Source organism: Zingiber officinale, chromosome 9B (assembly GCF_018446385.1).
Source record: "Zingiber officinale cultivar Zhangliang chromosome 9B, Zo_v1.1, whole genome shotgun sequence".
Taxonomy (NCBI): domain Eukaryota; kingdom Viridiplantae; phylum Streptophyta; class Magnoliopsida; order Zingiberales; family Zingiberaceae; genus Zingiber; species Zingiber officinale.
The window spans coordinates 41955404-41972655 of NC_056003.1; the positions used below are offsets into that span (position 1 = coordinate 41955404).

General features: G+C 38.6%; 3 protein-coding genes and 1 long non-coding RNA gene across 4 annotated transcripts; 3 read left to right on the forward strand and 1 right to left on the reverse strand.

Annotated features, from left to right (window-relative positions):
* The first annotated feature begins 558 nt into the window (after nt 1–558).
* Nucleotides 559–1227, forward strand: LOC122025698. The gene is made up of 3 exons (XR_006123810.1): nt 559–704; nt 938–1053; nt 1158–1227. It is a non-coding gene; the product is annotated as an uncharacterized LOC122025698 (long non-coding RNA).
* Nucleotides 1228–2454: 1227 nt separating this feature from the next.
* On the forward strand, nt 2455–3026 carry LOC122022962 (187-kDa microtubule-associated protein AIR9-like). Its single transcript, XM_042581063.1, has 3 exons — nt 2455–2508; nt 2587–2718; nt 2898–3026. The coding sequence occupies exons 1-3, from the start codon at nt 2455–2457 to the stop codon at nt 3024–3026; spliced, it is 315 nt and encodes a 104-aa protein (XP_042436997.1).
* A 10107-nt stretch (nt 3027–13133) lies between these two features.
* Nucleotides 13134–15157, reverse strand: LOC122022453 (pentatricopeptide repeat-containing protein At2g29760, chloroplastic-like). The gene has a single exon (XM_042580471.1). The coding sequence runs from the start codon at nt 15118–15120 to the stop codon at nt 13441–13443; it is 1680 nt and encodes a 559-aa protein (XP_042436405.1). The 5' UTR covers nt 15121–15157; the 3' UTR covers nt 13134–13440.
* A 1041-nt stretch (nt 15158–16198) lies between these two features.
* On the forward strand, nt 16199–16873 carry LOC122022963 (pectinesterase inhibitor-like). Its single transcript, XM_042581064.1, has one exon. The coding sequence runs from the start codon at nt 16199–16201 to the stop codon at nt 16871–16873; it is 675 nt and encodes a 224-aa protein (XP_042436998.1).
* The last annotated feature ends 379 nt before the right edge of the window (nt 16874–17252 follow it).

Genomic DNA, 17252 nt, shown 5'->3' on the forward strand with positions numbered 1-17252 from the left:
AATGAATTTAAGCATCATTCTTACTTGGCTTTTTTCCCCTTCTGTTACCCTTCTCGATTTGCTAAGAATCCCACATTCGGGTTGATTTTTTATCTCTGCTTTTATTGGTTGTCGTTAGCACATTAAATTCATTTATGATGTATGAGTCTATAACATAGGGTTTCTTGGAATGTTTGGTTGCAGTTTGGTAAGGAAAGGTTTGATTTCACCGCATCTTAGGAGAAAAGGGTCGTGTTAATATAGATGACCTGGGTGAAGATTGGTTGTGAAATGGATTAGTATGAGGTTTTGGAGCAGATAGGGAAAGGTGCATTTGGGTCAGCTCTACTGGTGAAGCATAAGGTCGAGAACAAGAGGTGAGGGTTGTGATCTATCTTTTCTACTGTTGTAGTTCTTTGCTTGCTCTATCTCCATATCATTCTCTTCCTTTCTCTTGTCTAACTCATTTCTTGGGTTCTATCTTAGTCTTTCCATTTATACTACAGGTATCTCCATATCATTCGCTTTGTTTGCTTGCTACCTCATCTATATAGAAAAAAAGTCAATAGCCATCTTGTTCATATGCTCGTAATAGCATGTGTTCTGTATAGTGTTTGCGTGCTATTTATTCATTTTGTTTATCTTTGCCACTATTGCAGATGGAGCTAATTTCAAAAGTAAGAAGCCCATTTATTGTGGATTATAAAGATTCCTGGGTTGAAAAGGTTTCTAAAAGTTTACTTCCCTTGATTTATTATGATAAGTTTCTTTTCTGTTTTAGCATTTAGATTGTAAATGGATGTTTTATGACTGCATGTTATATGTATTAGAACTCTAGTTGTTTAATCCATGTTTATTCATTCAATCAATATTCTATTATTTCTTAAACTAGCATTGTTCTTGCAACTGAAAAGATATTTTACATGCACTCTTTGATTAATAACTATATTGGTTATAGGAGCAGAGTGAAGAGCTTGCGCATACTTTTGTGGACTAGATTGACTCTGAAAGATAAATAGCAGTAGAGTTGTCCATGCCCAAGAGTTTGATGTTTCAGTAACAATGTTGAATATTGTATGTAGTTCACCGCATTTTGTCAAAATTTTTCTTTCCATAATTAGTGAATGAGTTATAAATTGCTCTCTTCTTAGTATTTTTGTTAATTTGGTTCTTCACAGGCAATCATTCTCTACCATATCCATGAGTATGCACAGTCATTATCTGTTCTCAAAAAGTTGTTCCAGAATATCGAGCCAATTAAAGAGGTATGCCTTAATTTAATTATCTTATGAGTTATTGATAAGATGATTCTTTTTATTCTGCCTTGCTATTTTTTCCTATGCAGTAAATAGTTCTCTGTGTATGCCTTTTTCTACTGGATGTTGCATTAGCTTGTGAAGATATTTTACAAGTCTCAGTAAGTTTCTTTGTATCATGTATTTCACTCCTGAAAATTCTATCAATTTCCCTTAATCGTTTTCTCAATTAATACGTAGCATGCAATCATTTGGCACAATAGCAGATTGAGTTCTGAATTAACTATTCATAACAATTAACTAAGCAATGGAAAAACATGAGAAAACACTACAAGAGGCCTTGCTTGGTTCATTTTCCATGATGCGATCAACAATACTTCTCAAGTCATGGTATCACTTGCTTATAGATTTGTTTTTGGAGAAGTGATACAAAAAAGGCAGATTTTTTGACTTGCCTGTTTCATTTTTTCCTTTATAAAAATAATCTTCAGCATACATGTAAAAAGCATCTCAAACAACTTTCAAGTACTGCAATTCGCACATCATACTGCGTTAATTTTTTTTGACAATGATTTTTACATATCTATGATGTTCAATCGTATAAGGATACTTTTTCTAGTGAGACATAAAATTGAGAAGAAGAAGTAAGCAAAGATGCAAAATCATATGCTTCTGTTTTCTCTCCGACTCGTTTTTATTTGAATCATACTAAAACTCCCTTCTGCAATGTTATTGAAGGTATGTCTTGAAAAAGATTCGTCTTGCAAAACAGACTGACAGGTGCCGCAAGTCTGCCTACCAAGAGGTATGGTGAATAGTTCCCTCATGCTCTATTTTCTACCAATCAATTTCCATAATGCTTCATCTGTCACACTATTGCTACATTAGTATTTGTTTTATCTTTCTAGTTAATTTGGTTTCCAAATTACTACTTCAGATGGAACTGATTTCCAAGGTCAACAATCCATTCATAGTAGAACACAAAGAATCCAGCTGGGTTGAGAAGGTCGGAAAAGTTTTCTGTATGTGATATCAGTTGATATGCACTAGGTTTCTTGTAGAAATATTAAAATATCCTATCCATGTTCATTTTAGATGGTGTATCCTTACACTAGGTTTCAGTTGTATCCTTTCATTTCAAAAGATCGTGTAATTACCATCAACTGACTATTACCATCAACTATGTATATGTTTCTTGTTGAATGTTACAATCATATCTATGATGTTCAATTATATAAGGGTACTTTGTGAGAAAGACAGGTCTACAAAGGAGGTAATTGCTCACTTCTAGAGCCCTACTAATGATCATCTTCCTTGGCTAATTGTTCTTTCATCAAATTGTCACTCACAGGCTCCAGGTGCAGGAAATCTTGAAAGAAGAATTCTAGAAGTTAACAGAAAAAGGGTCAAAGTTGTTAAACCTGGTTCTAAGACTTTATTTCCCAATACTGAAATTCGTGGAACCTATGCCCCTCCTTTTCATGTAAGTTCTCTACAGCAAAGTTGACGGCACGTTTTAGCAATGCCTGTGCAAACTCATTGATACGAGTCGAGTTTCTGGATTATTTACCCTACTAGAACTGATAATTGACTATATGTTAAACTAAGCAAATGATGAACACACTTCTGTTTATGGTTTACAATCTCATCATTCGTTTGCAGGTTGAGCTATACCGGAACGACCCGCACCGATTCAAGATTGTAGTAGACAGCGACAATGAAATGGATTTGATGGTGCAAACTAAACACTCGTGTTATATCATCGTCCTTGTGATAAGAGGCTTCGCCTAGCGATTCAACAGCTTGTGAAGAATAGTTATGTGTAATTTGTGGATACTGACTTGATGTGCACAATATCTATTATCTTTTTATGTTGTAAGAAGAATATTTATGTGTTGGTTATATGGATATTGACTTGGTGTGTTTAGATACATCAGTGCATTTTTATTTGTGATTTTCTTAGTGAATTAATAATATTAACTTAATTTTATAATTTGTTTGGTGATAATATTGGTTTTTCACTATTTCGGAAATCAAATTTGTGTCGTTAAACAATACTGATATTACATCGGTTTTCCACCGCTGCAAAACCGGTGTCCTTAACTAATATTACATCGGTCGTATACCGCTGCCAAAACTGGTGTTATTAACATATAATACTACATCAGTTTTACACCCGATGTCGTTGAGTGATACTACACCGGTTTTAACCCGATGTCTAAAATGGCAGACCTTTTACATCGCCTTCATAGACATCGGTCGAAAATGTAATAGACATCGGTGGATAACCGATGTCTATGAGGGTTTTTGTTGTAGTGTCTAGTGAGGACGAGCCCCAGTTAGGGGTTAAAGGCGTCGACCCACCTTAGAGCCATTTTAGAAGTTTAAGATGAGACCATAACTAAATTCTAGTCTTTGAAATATAGGATCTAATTAATAATCATTATATTTATTTTATACCATTCTAACTCTGTGTTGTAGGGTATTTTTTCTAAACACTTTGATGCAGGGAAAAAGCTGGAAGAAGACTATCTAGGTGCCCAAAGCTTGTCTAGGCGCCCAGAGGTTCAGGCACTTAGAGTTGCTCTAGGGTGCCCAGACAAGCTGGGTGTGACAGGAGGCAACCAGCTAAGGCGGTGATCATTATTTGGCCGACACACGCCACCATCCAGGAGCCCGGATGGTTCTGAGCACTCGGACATGGATAAAGTTTGCGGATAAACTTTTGATGAGGTACACCCACATCAGCACACTCCAAGCACCCGGAGAGGAGCTCCACACGGTTGGAACAGTCTATATAAGCAGGTTCAACTAGAATCTCTAGCACATCAATTGCTATAACTTTCGTACTCACGTGCTGCCCTAAAAAGGTCTCAGGGATATTAAAAATCTGCTCCAACAACCAACGATCAAGTTTTCATTCTTCTATTGGCAGTATAATTTAATTATTGCATTGTCTTAGAATAGGAGTCGTTGAAGACTTCGAACTAAGTAAAACTACTTGTATTAGCACTTATCTTTTCTGTTCTTTTCCTCTACGTATTCTCATGATTTTAGAGTGACGAAATTCTATTCCCCCCCCCCCCCCCCCCCCCCCAGTCTTTATGATCCTGCACTAACGACTCTGATAGAAAAAGAAAGAAAAAAATGAAGAAATTTCAATTATATTATTCAACCCCTCCCCCCTAGTATTCACAAGGGTGGTTGTGTAAGTACCCAGGGTTGGTTTTGATGTGGTTAACCAAGTCAAGTTATGTCATATTATGTTTGATGCCTTGTGTCTAAGTGTAAAGGAACTTAGGAACATAAGAAGTTGAGCGGAAGATATAGCGGACGAGAATGATGACACGGAAAGTGAGTTGACGGGCTCGGTGCATCCGAGGGACAAGAAGCTGCGGAAGAGTACACCTGTGGATGAGAAGAATGTGTGTGGCATATCCGAGGGATGAGAAGCTAGGGAGGAAACCTGCTGAGGAGAAGGTCGGAATTGGATTCGAGTGAGCTCAATTTTGGATAGTCAAAGCATCACCCAAAGAAGAGCGAGGAAGACCTAACCATTTGGAGGTTAACAGGCTGAAGGCAGCTAATGGAGGCATGTCTAATGAAGTTGGAAGTGCCTTGGATTAAGAATGGAGGCACCCTCATGCTATTGATGGAGGCTCCCTTGTGCTATTGATGGAGGCTTCCTGAAGCAACTTGGAGGCACCCTCACACATCTTGATGGAGGTGTCCTTAAATTAGAAAGTCATTGGTTAGTCGTTGGCTGACCATTGAAGAGGAGATAAAGTTTTATCTACTTGGAGGCATCCTGGAGTTCTTTGGAGGCGCCTCCAAGCAATGCTAATTGATCCTAGGAGGCTATAAAGCCACGTGGAACTAGGAATCAAATAATAACTACTAAATTTAATTCCTAGTTAATTTCTGAACTATCAAAGAGAGTAAGAGGCTTCTTCTCCTTCAACGAATGAGATCTTTTTAGTGCTTTCAACTACCTTAGATTAACAACCACTTAGGTTATAACTAAGTAAACTCTAGTTTCTTACTTATTCTTTTTAAGTTGTTATTCTTTTAATGTTAATTGTTTATGCCTAATTAATCTTGTGTCCTTGCCTAAGTTCAATAGCAAGAGATTTCTTCTAACTCTGATTGTAGTGCTATTCATCCCCCTCTAGCCAGCCTAACCGACACCTACAAGTGGTATTAGAGCCCATGTAAGATACGATAAAAAAGAATAATAAAATAATAAGTGTTATTAAAGAAATAATCTTATAAAATTTTATGAAAATTTTTAGAAATTTTTTAGGAATTAAACGAAGTCCGTATAATACATTTAAGGGAATGAATCTCTTAGGCCAAGAAAGAGGATGTTTAGAATACTTATTTAAACGAGGAGTTGATAAATCTAATTAAACTAAGTACAAGTATTGAAACTTAGGTTTAAATATCCTAACCTAAGTCTTCCCCATTTCCATTCCATCGTCAATGCCCCTCTCCCTTCTCTCAAGCCCGATGTCGTCGCCTCCCGAGTGTCACACCACCTCGAGTTTCCTGATGGCCCAGTGCCACCACCATCGCTGTTGTGAGGGTCGAGTCGTCAATCCCCTCTCCCGATCTAACTCTCCCTCAATCTCACGGTGTCTCCCAATCATTGTTAGCCTCGTCGAGTAGCCCCTATCGGCCGACGCCACCATTGTTGCGCACTACCAGTCATGGTGGGAGCTACTATTAGCCCCTCTTTGGCCACGGGCAATGGTTCATCAATCTTCTTCCTCTGACCGATTGCCACCTAGTCTTACCTCTACAATCGATCGCTACTGATCCTCCTTGTGCCCTAGTTTCCACCATTAGAGAGCTTCTGTTCCAATCTAAGGCCATCATCCATTCCACCACCGGTAGCTCCTCCTCATCTCGATCATCCACGGTACACTACATTCGAAATGTTTTTCATGTTGTAAGTTTCCTAGCCCGATAGAGACTAAAGAATGTCAACCACAGCAGATGGCAGTCAGGATCTCATTATGAGTAGATCGCCGACCTCTCCTGCTCACTGCCATTGTCGCTGGGTGCAGCCCCCAGGGATTCATTATAGGGGAGGGAGCAATCGATGAGGGTAAGCCCTGATTCTGATTTCCTGGGTTTGTGTAAACCTAATTACTTCCATAAGTGGAATAATATTTGGATTAAACTTTGGAGGTGGTTGAATGATGGTTAGGTTTGGGTATCAATGGATTTAAGCCCCTGCTGAGATATTGGCAACCGATCCTTATTCATGCATCAGTGTAAGTCTCCATTAGTATTTTTTCCCCTTTGATTTCCACTGTAGATGAATTGTTCTGTCAAGATTTTCTATGGGCTAGTGATTCATGTTTTTCTTTGATTAAATTGTAATATGTGAAGGAAGAATTTGATATTGGATTGGGTTGGATTATGTGAGTTGGATTCATGATGTGTTACGTATTAGGTGGATTGATTCATATTGGTAAGATAATTAATTATGGTGATAATAGATAATGGAATTTGATTACTAAACGGGAAGAAGAATTGGGAAGGAAGTGTTGGATCATTAGATGAAATTAAGCATGTTTTCCTAATTGGAATAGGATTAGGGTTAGCTAATTGATTTATGTATAACCTAGCTAAATTATATATGTTGATGCAGGACTCTAATTGAGAAGAGCATCGCGACATGAGAGTTATTTGGCACGGACTACAGATAAAGGTGGGTACTTCTTACTTTGTTTATGTAGTACTTTGACTTTAGTGCATGAGCTATGTTTAGATAGGTTATTGTATTTACCTTGACTCCACTCATATTATTTCTTGAGCTTGATACTTGACTACTTGATCTTTAAGATGATTGATTCATATCTTTACAGCCTTTCTTTGCCATCTATGATATTTAGTAAATACTAGATATCTTGTTTATTTGCATTGATTGCTGTAACATGTATTTTGTTAGACATGTTGGTTTTACTGTGACATTATCATTTTCTATATCTATGATGATGACTATTTTCATCTTGCTCATTGTAGCATGGCATGTTGAGAGAGTCGTCGGCCCTCACTGCTAACTCGGTTGCTCAGGGTAGTGTACTTTGAGTGAGTGCAGCTTATCCTGATGTGCCCAGCTCACTTCACTCAGGGGTAGTGTTAGCTGAAGTTATAAACAGCAGGGACCCCTTTGCTATGTAGCTAGATGGCTACTCAGCAAACTGTCCACTCGCACCACTCAGGAATAGTGACTGTTGGTATGTGTACAGTTGTCATTGTCCCCGTCTTTCGACCATACAGGAGTCATGGTAGCTGAGGAGTGGACGGGAGTGACCATGCCATGTATATGCATATGATATATGATTGCATTTGTTTGTGATTGATTATATACATATGTCTGTGATATGTTTACATATGGTTGAGGTATGTCTGTTGCATATACTTGACATTAGCCTACTTATTAGTAGATGGATAGACCATGTATGATGCTTTAGTAGATATGAGCAGTTATTTTGTAGATTCACTCTTGCACTTGCAATTATTAGGGGCTCGACACATCATTCAGATATAGACACTTATTATGACATTACTGTTATATTTGTTGATTATTTCTCTATGAGACCGTATACCTTTGAATCTCTATATATATTATGTTCGTGCACTATCTATCTATTACCCGCTAAGTCATTAGCACTGATTACCCCTTGTACTGGTTTTTCTTTCGCTAGGGAGTAGGTAGAGGATTTATGGAGTCGTTTAGAGATCCTGTCCACCAGTCTCATGTCACATCAAGTGACTTCTTTCACTATTGCTTCCTCTCACATTGTTGGTTTTGTTATTATACTTGTGATATGTATCCTGTGTGGATTTTTTGACTTGTGGCATTCTTTTATTTGGTTATGTACTTATTATGTCAAGTCGGGCCGACTCGCAGTCAATTGTGTTATTTTGTATGTTTTGCTTATATCTTCTGCTATGTTTTTGTTTCAGTCGTGTGTGCTATATATATAACTATGTGGTTATGTTTATATCCAGCCATGTGAGTTATTGATAGCTTGTGAGTAGCTTTGTGGCATGTATACATGTTTTATTGTCACGGTTACAAGGGAGATGTTGTCCATTTGTCGGGCAGGGATTCCTTTGGGGTGTGATAGCCCAACTACCTTAGAAGGACTAACCACCAATTGAAGCAACGAGACTATGGCCAGATCTAGTATATATCCACCAGAGTTCGAGGAGGAGTTTGTGTTTTAGAAATGACAAATGGAGGTATTCTTCAAAACCAATTTTAATATTTTATTAATAATTAAATATAATTTTGAAGCACCCAATGACAATAACGGAGAAGAACTCGAAGAGTAGTGTGAGTCTGACAACATGATGAGTTCATGGCAAATGATAAGGTTGAGTTCCACCTTTTGAGCATACTACCAGCTAAGGAACTCTATAGAATCGACATCTGCACTTGTGCAAAAGATTTTGGGAAAAGTTCTTGAAACTCCACAAAGAACCAAAAGAATCAAAATTTAACTTTTTTATGGACACCGATTCATCTTAAGAAGAATCCAAGAGTGAGGAGATTGTCAAAATTGCACTAATACTCAAATATCTACCTAAAGACCAGGAAAGCAGTTTAGAAGAGAGCAACGATGAAGGGGGAGCCACTTCTGAAGAATATAGTAATAAAGGAGGAGAACCAAACTACAAATTCAATGAAATGGTAAGTGAGGTACATCAGCTTCTTCCTGACCAATTATATGAATGCATTAAAATGTTAAGTAAATCTTTATACAAATTAGGTCAAAGTATATAGAGTCAAAGAAGAACTATGCTTCCTTAATAAAATTTTTTAATAAACTAAAGGATGAAAATAAAAAATTGATAGAACGACTAGGAATTTTAGAAAAGGATCATGCATGCTCAAATATTTTAGAAATACCAAAAAGAAATATTACATATAATGAAAGGCTAAACTGGTATATTAGAAATTAGAGAGGTCAAATTGTAAAAGTAGCCAGATAATATATTCTTAGAAAATATTTGGCAACCCTAATAGATAGAAACTTATTTTGGATTTTTAAATCATGTTTAGTCTGATTAAATTAATTTTTATGTATACTGAAATTTAAATTTAATTTAAAATTAAATATTGATTACAAAGTTAACTATTTTATATACCTTCTGTTTATCCTTTCTTTTGTATTAAAATTTTTCTCTATAAAAAATAAAGATATTATCAACTCATAGAAATATTTTTTTTTTAAAAATAATTATTATATTATTTCTTTTTATTTTTTTAAAAATAAATTTTGATGATTAAAAATGTTTAGAAAATTAATTTTTTAAAAACATAATTTTTTTTGTGATCCTGTGTTATCTTTTCTATAGAGTAAAAAATTTAAATTTTTTAGTAATTATCTAATTTTCAAATAAAAATTATAATTTTAGATTAAAAATTTTTTAGAGATAAATTTTGAGAAACCTGATTTTTTTTTTTTTTTTTGGCTAAGGAACGTTATATTTTGAATATTGAGAAAAATTAGCAAAATTTTTTAAGTTAAAAATCTATTTTTAAATATTTAAATTCAAAAATAAATATTTCTATTTAAAAATAAGTATTCTGGTCAAAATAAAAATAATTTTATCATGAATTTTTTTCTTGATCCTAATTTTTTTTATTTTACCATGACAAAATTTTTTAATATTTTTTGAAACTTAAAAATAATTTTAAATTATTTTTACCAAAATGGGAAAAAAAATAATTTTGATAAAAATTAATATTCCTGAAAACTCTATTTTAAATCCCATGAAAAATTTCCAAAATTCTTTAGTTTTTGTATTTTTTTTTCTTATTTTTTAATGTTGATCAAATGGGAATAAACTATAGAGGTTAAATTAAAGGAGAGATATTGAAAATATTTTTTACATTATTGTAATTTTTTTTACTTATTTTCAAATCTTGTTTTGTACTTAATATTTTATATGTTATTTTATTATTTGTTACGGTTAACGTTCTGCAAGTGTACGGATACGTCGTTAGTAATAAAGAAAGATATCGTATCCACAGAGACTAGTTATAACCACTAAAGATATCTCAATACGAATTAGCTAAACAACTAATCAATTAATTTATAAAAACTAAGTGCAACTATGAAAAGTAAAGCATAGAAGTAAAAGCATAGAAACAGGAATAAAGACTATGATAAAAGAATGTTCTAGGAGTTTTAGTTTTTTTGTAATGTTATTCAATGTAAATGATCTACCAAATCTTATTCCTCAATTGCCCATTATTTGTAGAAGGTTGTCGATTCTCTCTTGCAATAGACAGCCATCTTAGGACTAAAATCTATATCTAAATGTGATCAATTAGGAATGATTCCTATGATGTCCTTACACGGGCTTCCCTGTCACGTGCGCCTCTAGGATAATCAACATAGAAATTCATTACTTCTCAACTCATATCAAGATATAAAAGATTAATGCATACAATCTATCCTACCCTCTTGAATGACATTATTTCACCTTCAAGATTATCCCTCAAACGTCCTTACACGGGCTTGTCTATCATGTACGTCCCTCGTATAACCGAATGAGGAATTACCTCTACAAGATCTACAAGATACTAAAACATTCAATCAAGTATGGTAATTAAGTCCAATCATAACAATCCACACAAGATCAAATAGATAAAAACAAGACAAAATCATAGAAATAGGAGATTGGCAAATCCACAAGAGTTTACATCAAATCATATTACAAATACTCTCTCCATCCTAAAACAAGGAGATTTAATCCATAGAACAAGAAAAGAAATCCAAAGACAAGAAGATCATAAGCATCTTGATCCCAAAATCCAAGAAAAGAAAGGGAAGAAAAGCTTATCTACGATGAAGAAAGGTATTCGGATCCAATCCTCAATCTCGGAGTCGATTCATTGAAGATATGCCCTTAGATCGTCGGAAAATCCCTCTAAGAAGGTGAGGAATCACCCAAATCTTGTCCCCCACAAAAGGGAGAACCCCCCTTCAAATGATGGAAGAGACTCTTATATAGAGCAGAGCTTTGGATGCCACACGACCCCGAGACACGGTCGTGTGAAGCTCTCACAGCCTAGCTCATTCTCTTCACTGCCCATCTTACATGGCCGTGTGGTGCACACGGCCGTGACATGTTCTGCCACTGCCCATCTTACACGACCGTGTAGATTTACACGACCTGTGTTGGCTCCGGCTCTGGAACTCATGCACGACTGTGTTTGGGACACGACCAGGGTTTGTTTGGCTTCTGGAAGGCTTGCACAGCCGTGTAGATCTACACGGTCGTGGCTCTCTTGGCTTCAAAATTGGCACGACCGTGTGATGCACACACGACCATGGCCTTTTCCTTTTCTGCAGAAGCTACACGGGAAAGCTTCACCACATGGCCTGGACACTCCTTTGCTCTGCCAATGTTGCATGGGTGAGCATCACCACACGACCCAGGTCACTCTCCCAAACATGGTCATGTGGCACTTCCAAGATGGTGTCTTCCTCCTTACATTAGCTTGCAGATTTGGCATCGATCATAAATTCTTCTCCAAATACGACTCCTGAGTACATAAAATGCACAAAAGCAAATCTGCGAACAAAAAGAGTAAATATGCTAAAAGCAAAGCTGGAAGTACGAAAATGCATAGATAAAGCATGCACAAAATATATGAATGTGCGTCAAAGTATGCTAAACAAGTGTATAAAATCTACGCATATCAGTTACCCTGACTTAACTTGAGTTGATGCACATAAAAAATGGAGAGATTGTAAGTATCCCTGTTTAGTTATGATATAATCAACCAAATCAAGTTAAGTTCTGTAGTGTTTGATACCTTGTGTCTAAGTGTGCAAAAATTTAAGAATATAAGAAGTTGAGTGGAAGATGTAGAGGACTAGAAAGATGACACGGGAAGTAAATCGACAGGCTCGGTGCATCTGAGGGATGAAAAGCTGCGAAAGAGTACATCGATGGACGAGAATGACATGCGTGGCATATCCAAGGGATGAGAAGCCGGGAAAGAAGCTAGCTCAAGGAGAAGATCGGAATTGAATTTGAGTGTGCTCAATTCTGGGCAACCGAAGCATCACCCAAAGAAGAACGAGGAAGAGTTAATTATTTGGAGGTTAACGGATTGAAAGCAGCTAATGGAGGCGCCTCCAATGAAGCTGAAGGCGCCCTTAAGCAACTTGGAGGTGCCCTGAAGCAGCTTGATAGAGGCACCCTCACGCCTCTTGATGGAGGTGCCCTCAAATGCAGAAAACCGTTGGTTAACTGTTAGCTAACCCTTGAAGAGGAGATAAATTTTACCCACTTGGAGGCGCCCTGGAGTGCTTTGGATGTACCTCTAAGCAATAGTAATTGATCCTAGGAGGCTCTAAAATGCCCCCTAAAGGTAGGAATCAAGCAACAACTACTGTATTCAATTCCTAGTTAACTTTTGAACAATCAAAAAGTATAAGAGATTTTTCCACCTTCAATGAAAGAGATCTTTTTAGTATTTTCAACTACTTTGGATTAACAACCAACTATATTGTAATCAAATAAATTCTAACTTCTTATTTATTTTTTTTAAAGTTATTATTCTTTCAATATTAATTATTTATACCTAACTAATATTATGTCCTTGCCTAACTTCAATAGCAAATGATTTCTTCTAACTCTGTGCAAAATTATTCATCCCCCTCTAGCTGACCTAACTGAGACCTACATGTCTTAGAAGTTGAGAGATAGAGATCATAGGGCGGAAAAATGAGGACTTTTGAGAAGTTGTAGCTGGGAGAGTGAGTGGTTTCCGAGCTAGGGTTGGGTTTTGACCTATTGAGTTTGAGTTGTGATAAACTAAATCATCATCACTCAATCTAAACTCAAGAATTGAAGCATTCGAGGCCGCACCAATCAAGGTTACAGCCCAATAATTAAGATAGCTTTAGATTTTCTTTAATTCCGATTGCTTTGCTGAATTATCGTCAATTAGCTGATCAGCAATGCCAACAACTTCTCATGATGATGACCCCAGTTCCTGCTTTTCTTCCTCGGTATCAAGTTACATGCGCTATGATCTATCTGTGTCCTTGCATCATTTTACTTCCCTCTCATGGCATAAATGCCCAATAAGAGGACATAGACATCATCATCAAGCTTGAGCTGAACTACTCCAGTTCAGTATTCCCATGGCTGCATATCCTTACCGTTGCATAGAAATTTGATTTCCCACAGAATTCATGGAAAAACCTTCAACCTCAAACGAGCTATAAGCAGGGATTTTGCTGAGGCCCTTGGACTTTATTTTCATGCGCGTCCTTATTGCATCATTCCACATCCCATTCATAGCATAGATGTTTGCCAAGAGGACATAGACACCACCATCATCAAGCCCGAGTTCAATTAGCCGATCGACTATATGTTGCCCCATTTCAGCATTGCCATGGATCAAGCAAGCACCAAAGAGAGCTTCCCACAGCACGGCTTTGTAATGTGGCATGGACTGCACGAGTGAAATAGCCTCCTCCAAGAGTCCAGCTCTCCCCAACACATCGACCATACAAGCATAGTGCTCAATTTGTGGTTTGAGTCCATGGACCATCCTCATGGAATCGAACAAGTACCTCGCTTGCTCCACTAACCCACCATGACTACAAGCACATAGAACAGCAACAAATGTAACCTCATTAGGTTTTACGCCTTCCATCTCCATCTGGTCAAATAGTTCCAAGGCCTGGGCAGCATACCCATTCACTGCAAACCCTCCAATCATCGCTGTCCATGAGAATACATCCTTTGGCACTAATGCATCGAAAACTTCAACTGCACTATCCACGCATCCACATTTAGCGTACATGTCTATGAGTGTGGTTCCAATTATTGAGTCCACATTCATCTTGTTTCTCGCTATGTAACTATGAATTAATCTACCTTGCTCAAGAGCTCCCATCTGTGAGCATGCAGAGAGCAAGCTCACTATTGTGGCACAATTTGGCATCACATCCAATCTCCTCATCCTTTCAAACAGAGCCAATGCCTCAGCGGGGCAATCTCCTTGAGCATAAGCAGTGATCATCGCACTCCAAGATACAGCATTCCTAGAGGGCATTTCGTCGAACAATTTCTGGGACATGTCCAGCCGACGACATCTCCCATAGGCAGATATCAGAGTATTCCAAGAATCTACGTTTCGTTCGGGCATCTCATCGAACAGTTGCCTTGCAGAAGTGATGTCACCAGACTTTGCATAACCATGAATCATGGCGTTCCAGGAGATTATGCCCCGTTGGGGCATATCGTCGAACACGACTCGTGCATGATCGAGCAGCCCACAATTGACGTATCCCGAGATCAAGCAGTTCCACGAGGCAGCATCGTGCTCCGTGCAAGTATCGAACACCCGTCGACCCAGGTCGACCATCCGGCACGCAGAGTACATATGGATCAACCCATTGGTGCAGTAGACATCGTGTTCAGCTGCACACTTGATCATGAGGCCGTGGAGCTGATCGCCCGCCGTGAGGTCGGAGAGGCGAGCGCAGGCCTTGACGAGGGGAGGGAAGGTGTGGGCGTTGGGGATGGCGCCGGAAGAGAGCATGCAGCGGAAGAAGGAGAGGGAGGAGGCGGGGGAGGGGGAAGCAGCCAAGGCGGCGAGGAGGGAGTTCCAGGCGAAGGTGGTCGGGTGGGGAATTTGGGCAAGCAGCTTGCGGGCGTAGAGGGTGCCGGCGAAGGGGAAGGCGAGGGAGGAGCGGAGGAGCTCAGTGGTGGCGAAGGGGTCGTCGAGGAAGCGGCGGCGGAGCATGTGAGCGTGGATTTGGAGGAGCTGGCGGATGGAGGAGCATGACTGAAGGAAGAGGAGGCACGAGGCGGCGCTTGTCGACATGCAATGTTCATCCAGTTTAAGTTTAATCGACTTTTATCTTTCTTTTTCTTTTTCTTTTAGAATATTTTTCTTTTATCCAGTTTAGAATTTTTTTTTTAAAAAAATAGGATTTCATAAATTTAAATTAAATGATGATATAATACAAAAATAGAAGTTAATAATATTTAATAAATAGAAAGACTCATATTGAGAAAATCTAATTATGCGAAAAATAAGTCATAGTTGAGTTAAAGCTCGTGGCTGTCTAACTGAGGGCGTGACATAACCAAGGTAATCATTCATAGTCACAAGCTATTAGTTCATTGAATTTAGTATCATATTGAGAAAATTTTATTTAATTTGATTTTGAACTAATAAAAAATTAATTAAAACTAATGGTAGATGTATATCCCATAATTTATGGAACCTATTATTATTCCTTCGATATAAAGAGAGCATTAAGGTAGATTTATTATTTTTTTTTGTTTCTTGATGAAGGATAAGATTCCATTGCAATCATGAATCGATGAGACTTGCTTTATTGCACCAACTAACTCAAATTGCATAGCGTGGTAAACCGAGTACCCCCTAATTGAACCCCTCAACTCGCTTGATCAATTTCGACTTGGATTGAGCAACTTAAATTGCACGAATATACTATCTAGCTTGTCGGATTGATCAACTGGCTCGCCTACCCGGCTTACCTGACACGCTGGGCTCAACTCCCTTAATTAATTCAACCGACAACTAGCCTACTTAGAACGACCAACTCACGACCTAGAAATACTCAAGCTATCTATCTCCTCCTAACTAATCAAGCCAACCAACTCTGTTTGCTAAATTATTTTACAAAATATTTTATATAAAGAGTAAATGGAGTGAAAGAAAATTCAAAGTTGACTAAAATTAACCGTTAACTAAACTTTCGTGTCCATTCATTAACGACTACTAAATTTAGAAAGTTCTAAAATTTTGTTGGTCATCAGAGAACTTCTAAATTAAAACAACACGACGCAGAGGCATCGCCGTTAAAAGCACCGGCGGACGCCATTTCCGTTCCATTCAGACGGCCTTTCTCGCTACTCCATCTGCAATCACAATGACGCCGGAGCTCCCTCTCCGCCTTCTCGCATTCCTCTACCTCCTCTCCGCCTCGCCTGCTGCCACCGCCCTCTGCGTCGCCCGTAACGCCTCCGATTCCGTCCCCCTTCCCACCCCCAGCTCTCCGTCGTCCAACGCCAACATCATTCACCCCTCGCCGACTCGCCGGAATCCGCAGGCCTCCGCCCAACCAGGCCCCAGCTTCCCCGTCGCCGCCGACGCGATCGCCGCGCTCTGCGGCAAGACTGACTACCCGGACGTGTGCGTGTCGTGGGTCCGCCAGCTCGGCGGCAGCGTAGGAGGCGGCCCGGCGCATGACGCCCTGGGAGTTCTGAGCCTGCAGATGCAGGCGTGCCGCGCGAAGGTGGATGCGGCGAGGGCGGAGGTGTCGGCGGCGGTGGTGAAGCCCGGGACGGACCCGAGGACGGCGAGCAACCTGCAGGTGTGCAGCGACAGCTACGACGACGCGGTGGACAACCTGGACGACGCGGAGGCGGCGGTGAAGGCGAACGACAAGGGGACGATGAACAGCATGCTCAGCGCACTGGTCACCGACTTCTCCACGTGCGAAGACAGCTTCTCGGAGATGAATGCGAAGTCGCCGCAGGCCGCCACCGACGATCTGCTCACCAAGATGGCCAGCAACTGCCTCGCCCTCGCCTCCTTGCTCTGAATCGCTCCACATCTTTCCACCATTCTTCCATCTCAACCTTCTTCTACCTCCGGTTCGATCTGTTTTTCTTTTATTCCTTTTTTTTTTTTTTTTTTTTCCTTCTGATTTTCATTTATTCTTGAATTATTGAATTTATGTGCTGTAAGATAGTGATGCGAGTGATAGAACTTTAATCCGTCCTTAATAATTAAGAAAAGTATTAATAATAAAAATAAAAATTTAATAAGTTATTTCTAATTTCATTAGAAGAATTAATGCTCCCATGAAATTAGTGATGAAAATTAAATTTGATCTAATTAATAAAGATTATATTAGTCATTAAGTTAAGAATTTAAATTCTATTGCTAATTCTGCCACTCTTCATATTTAATCTATTTAA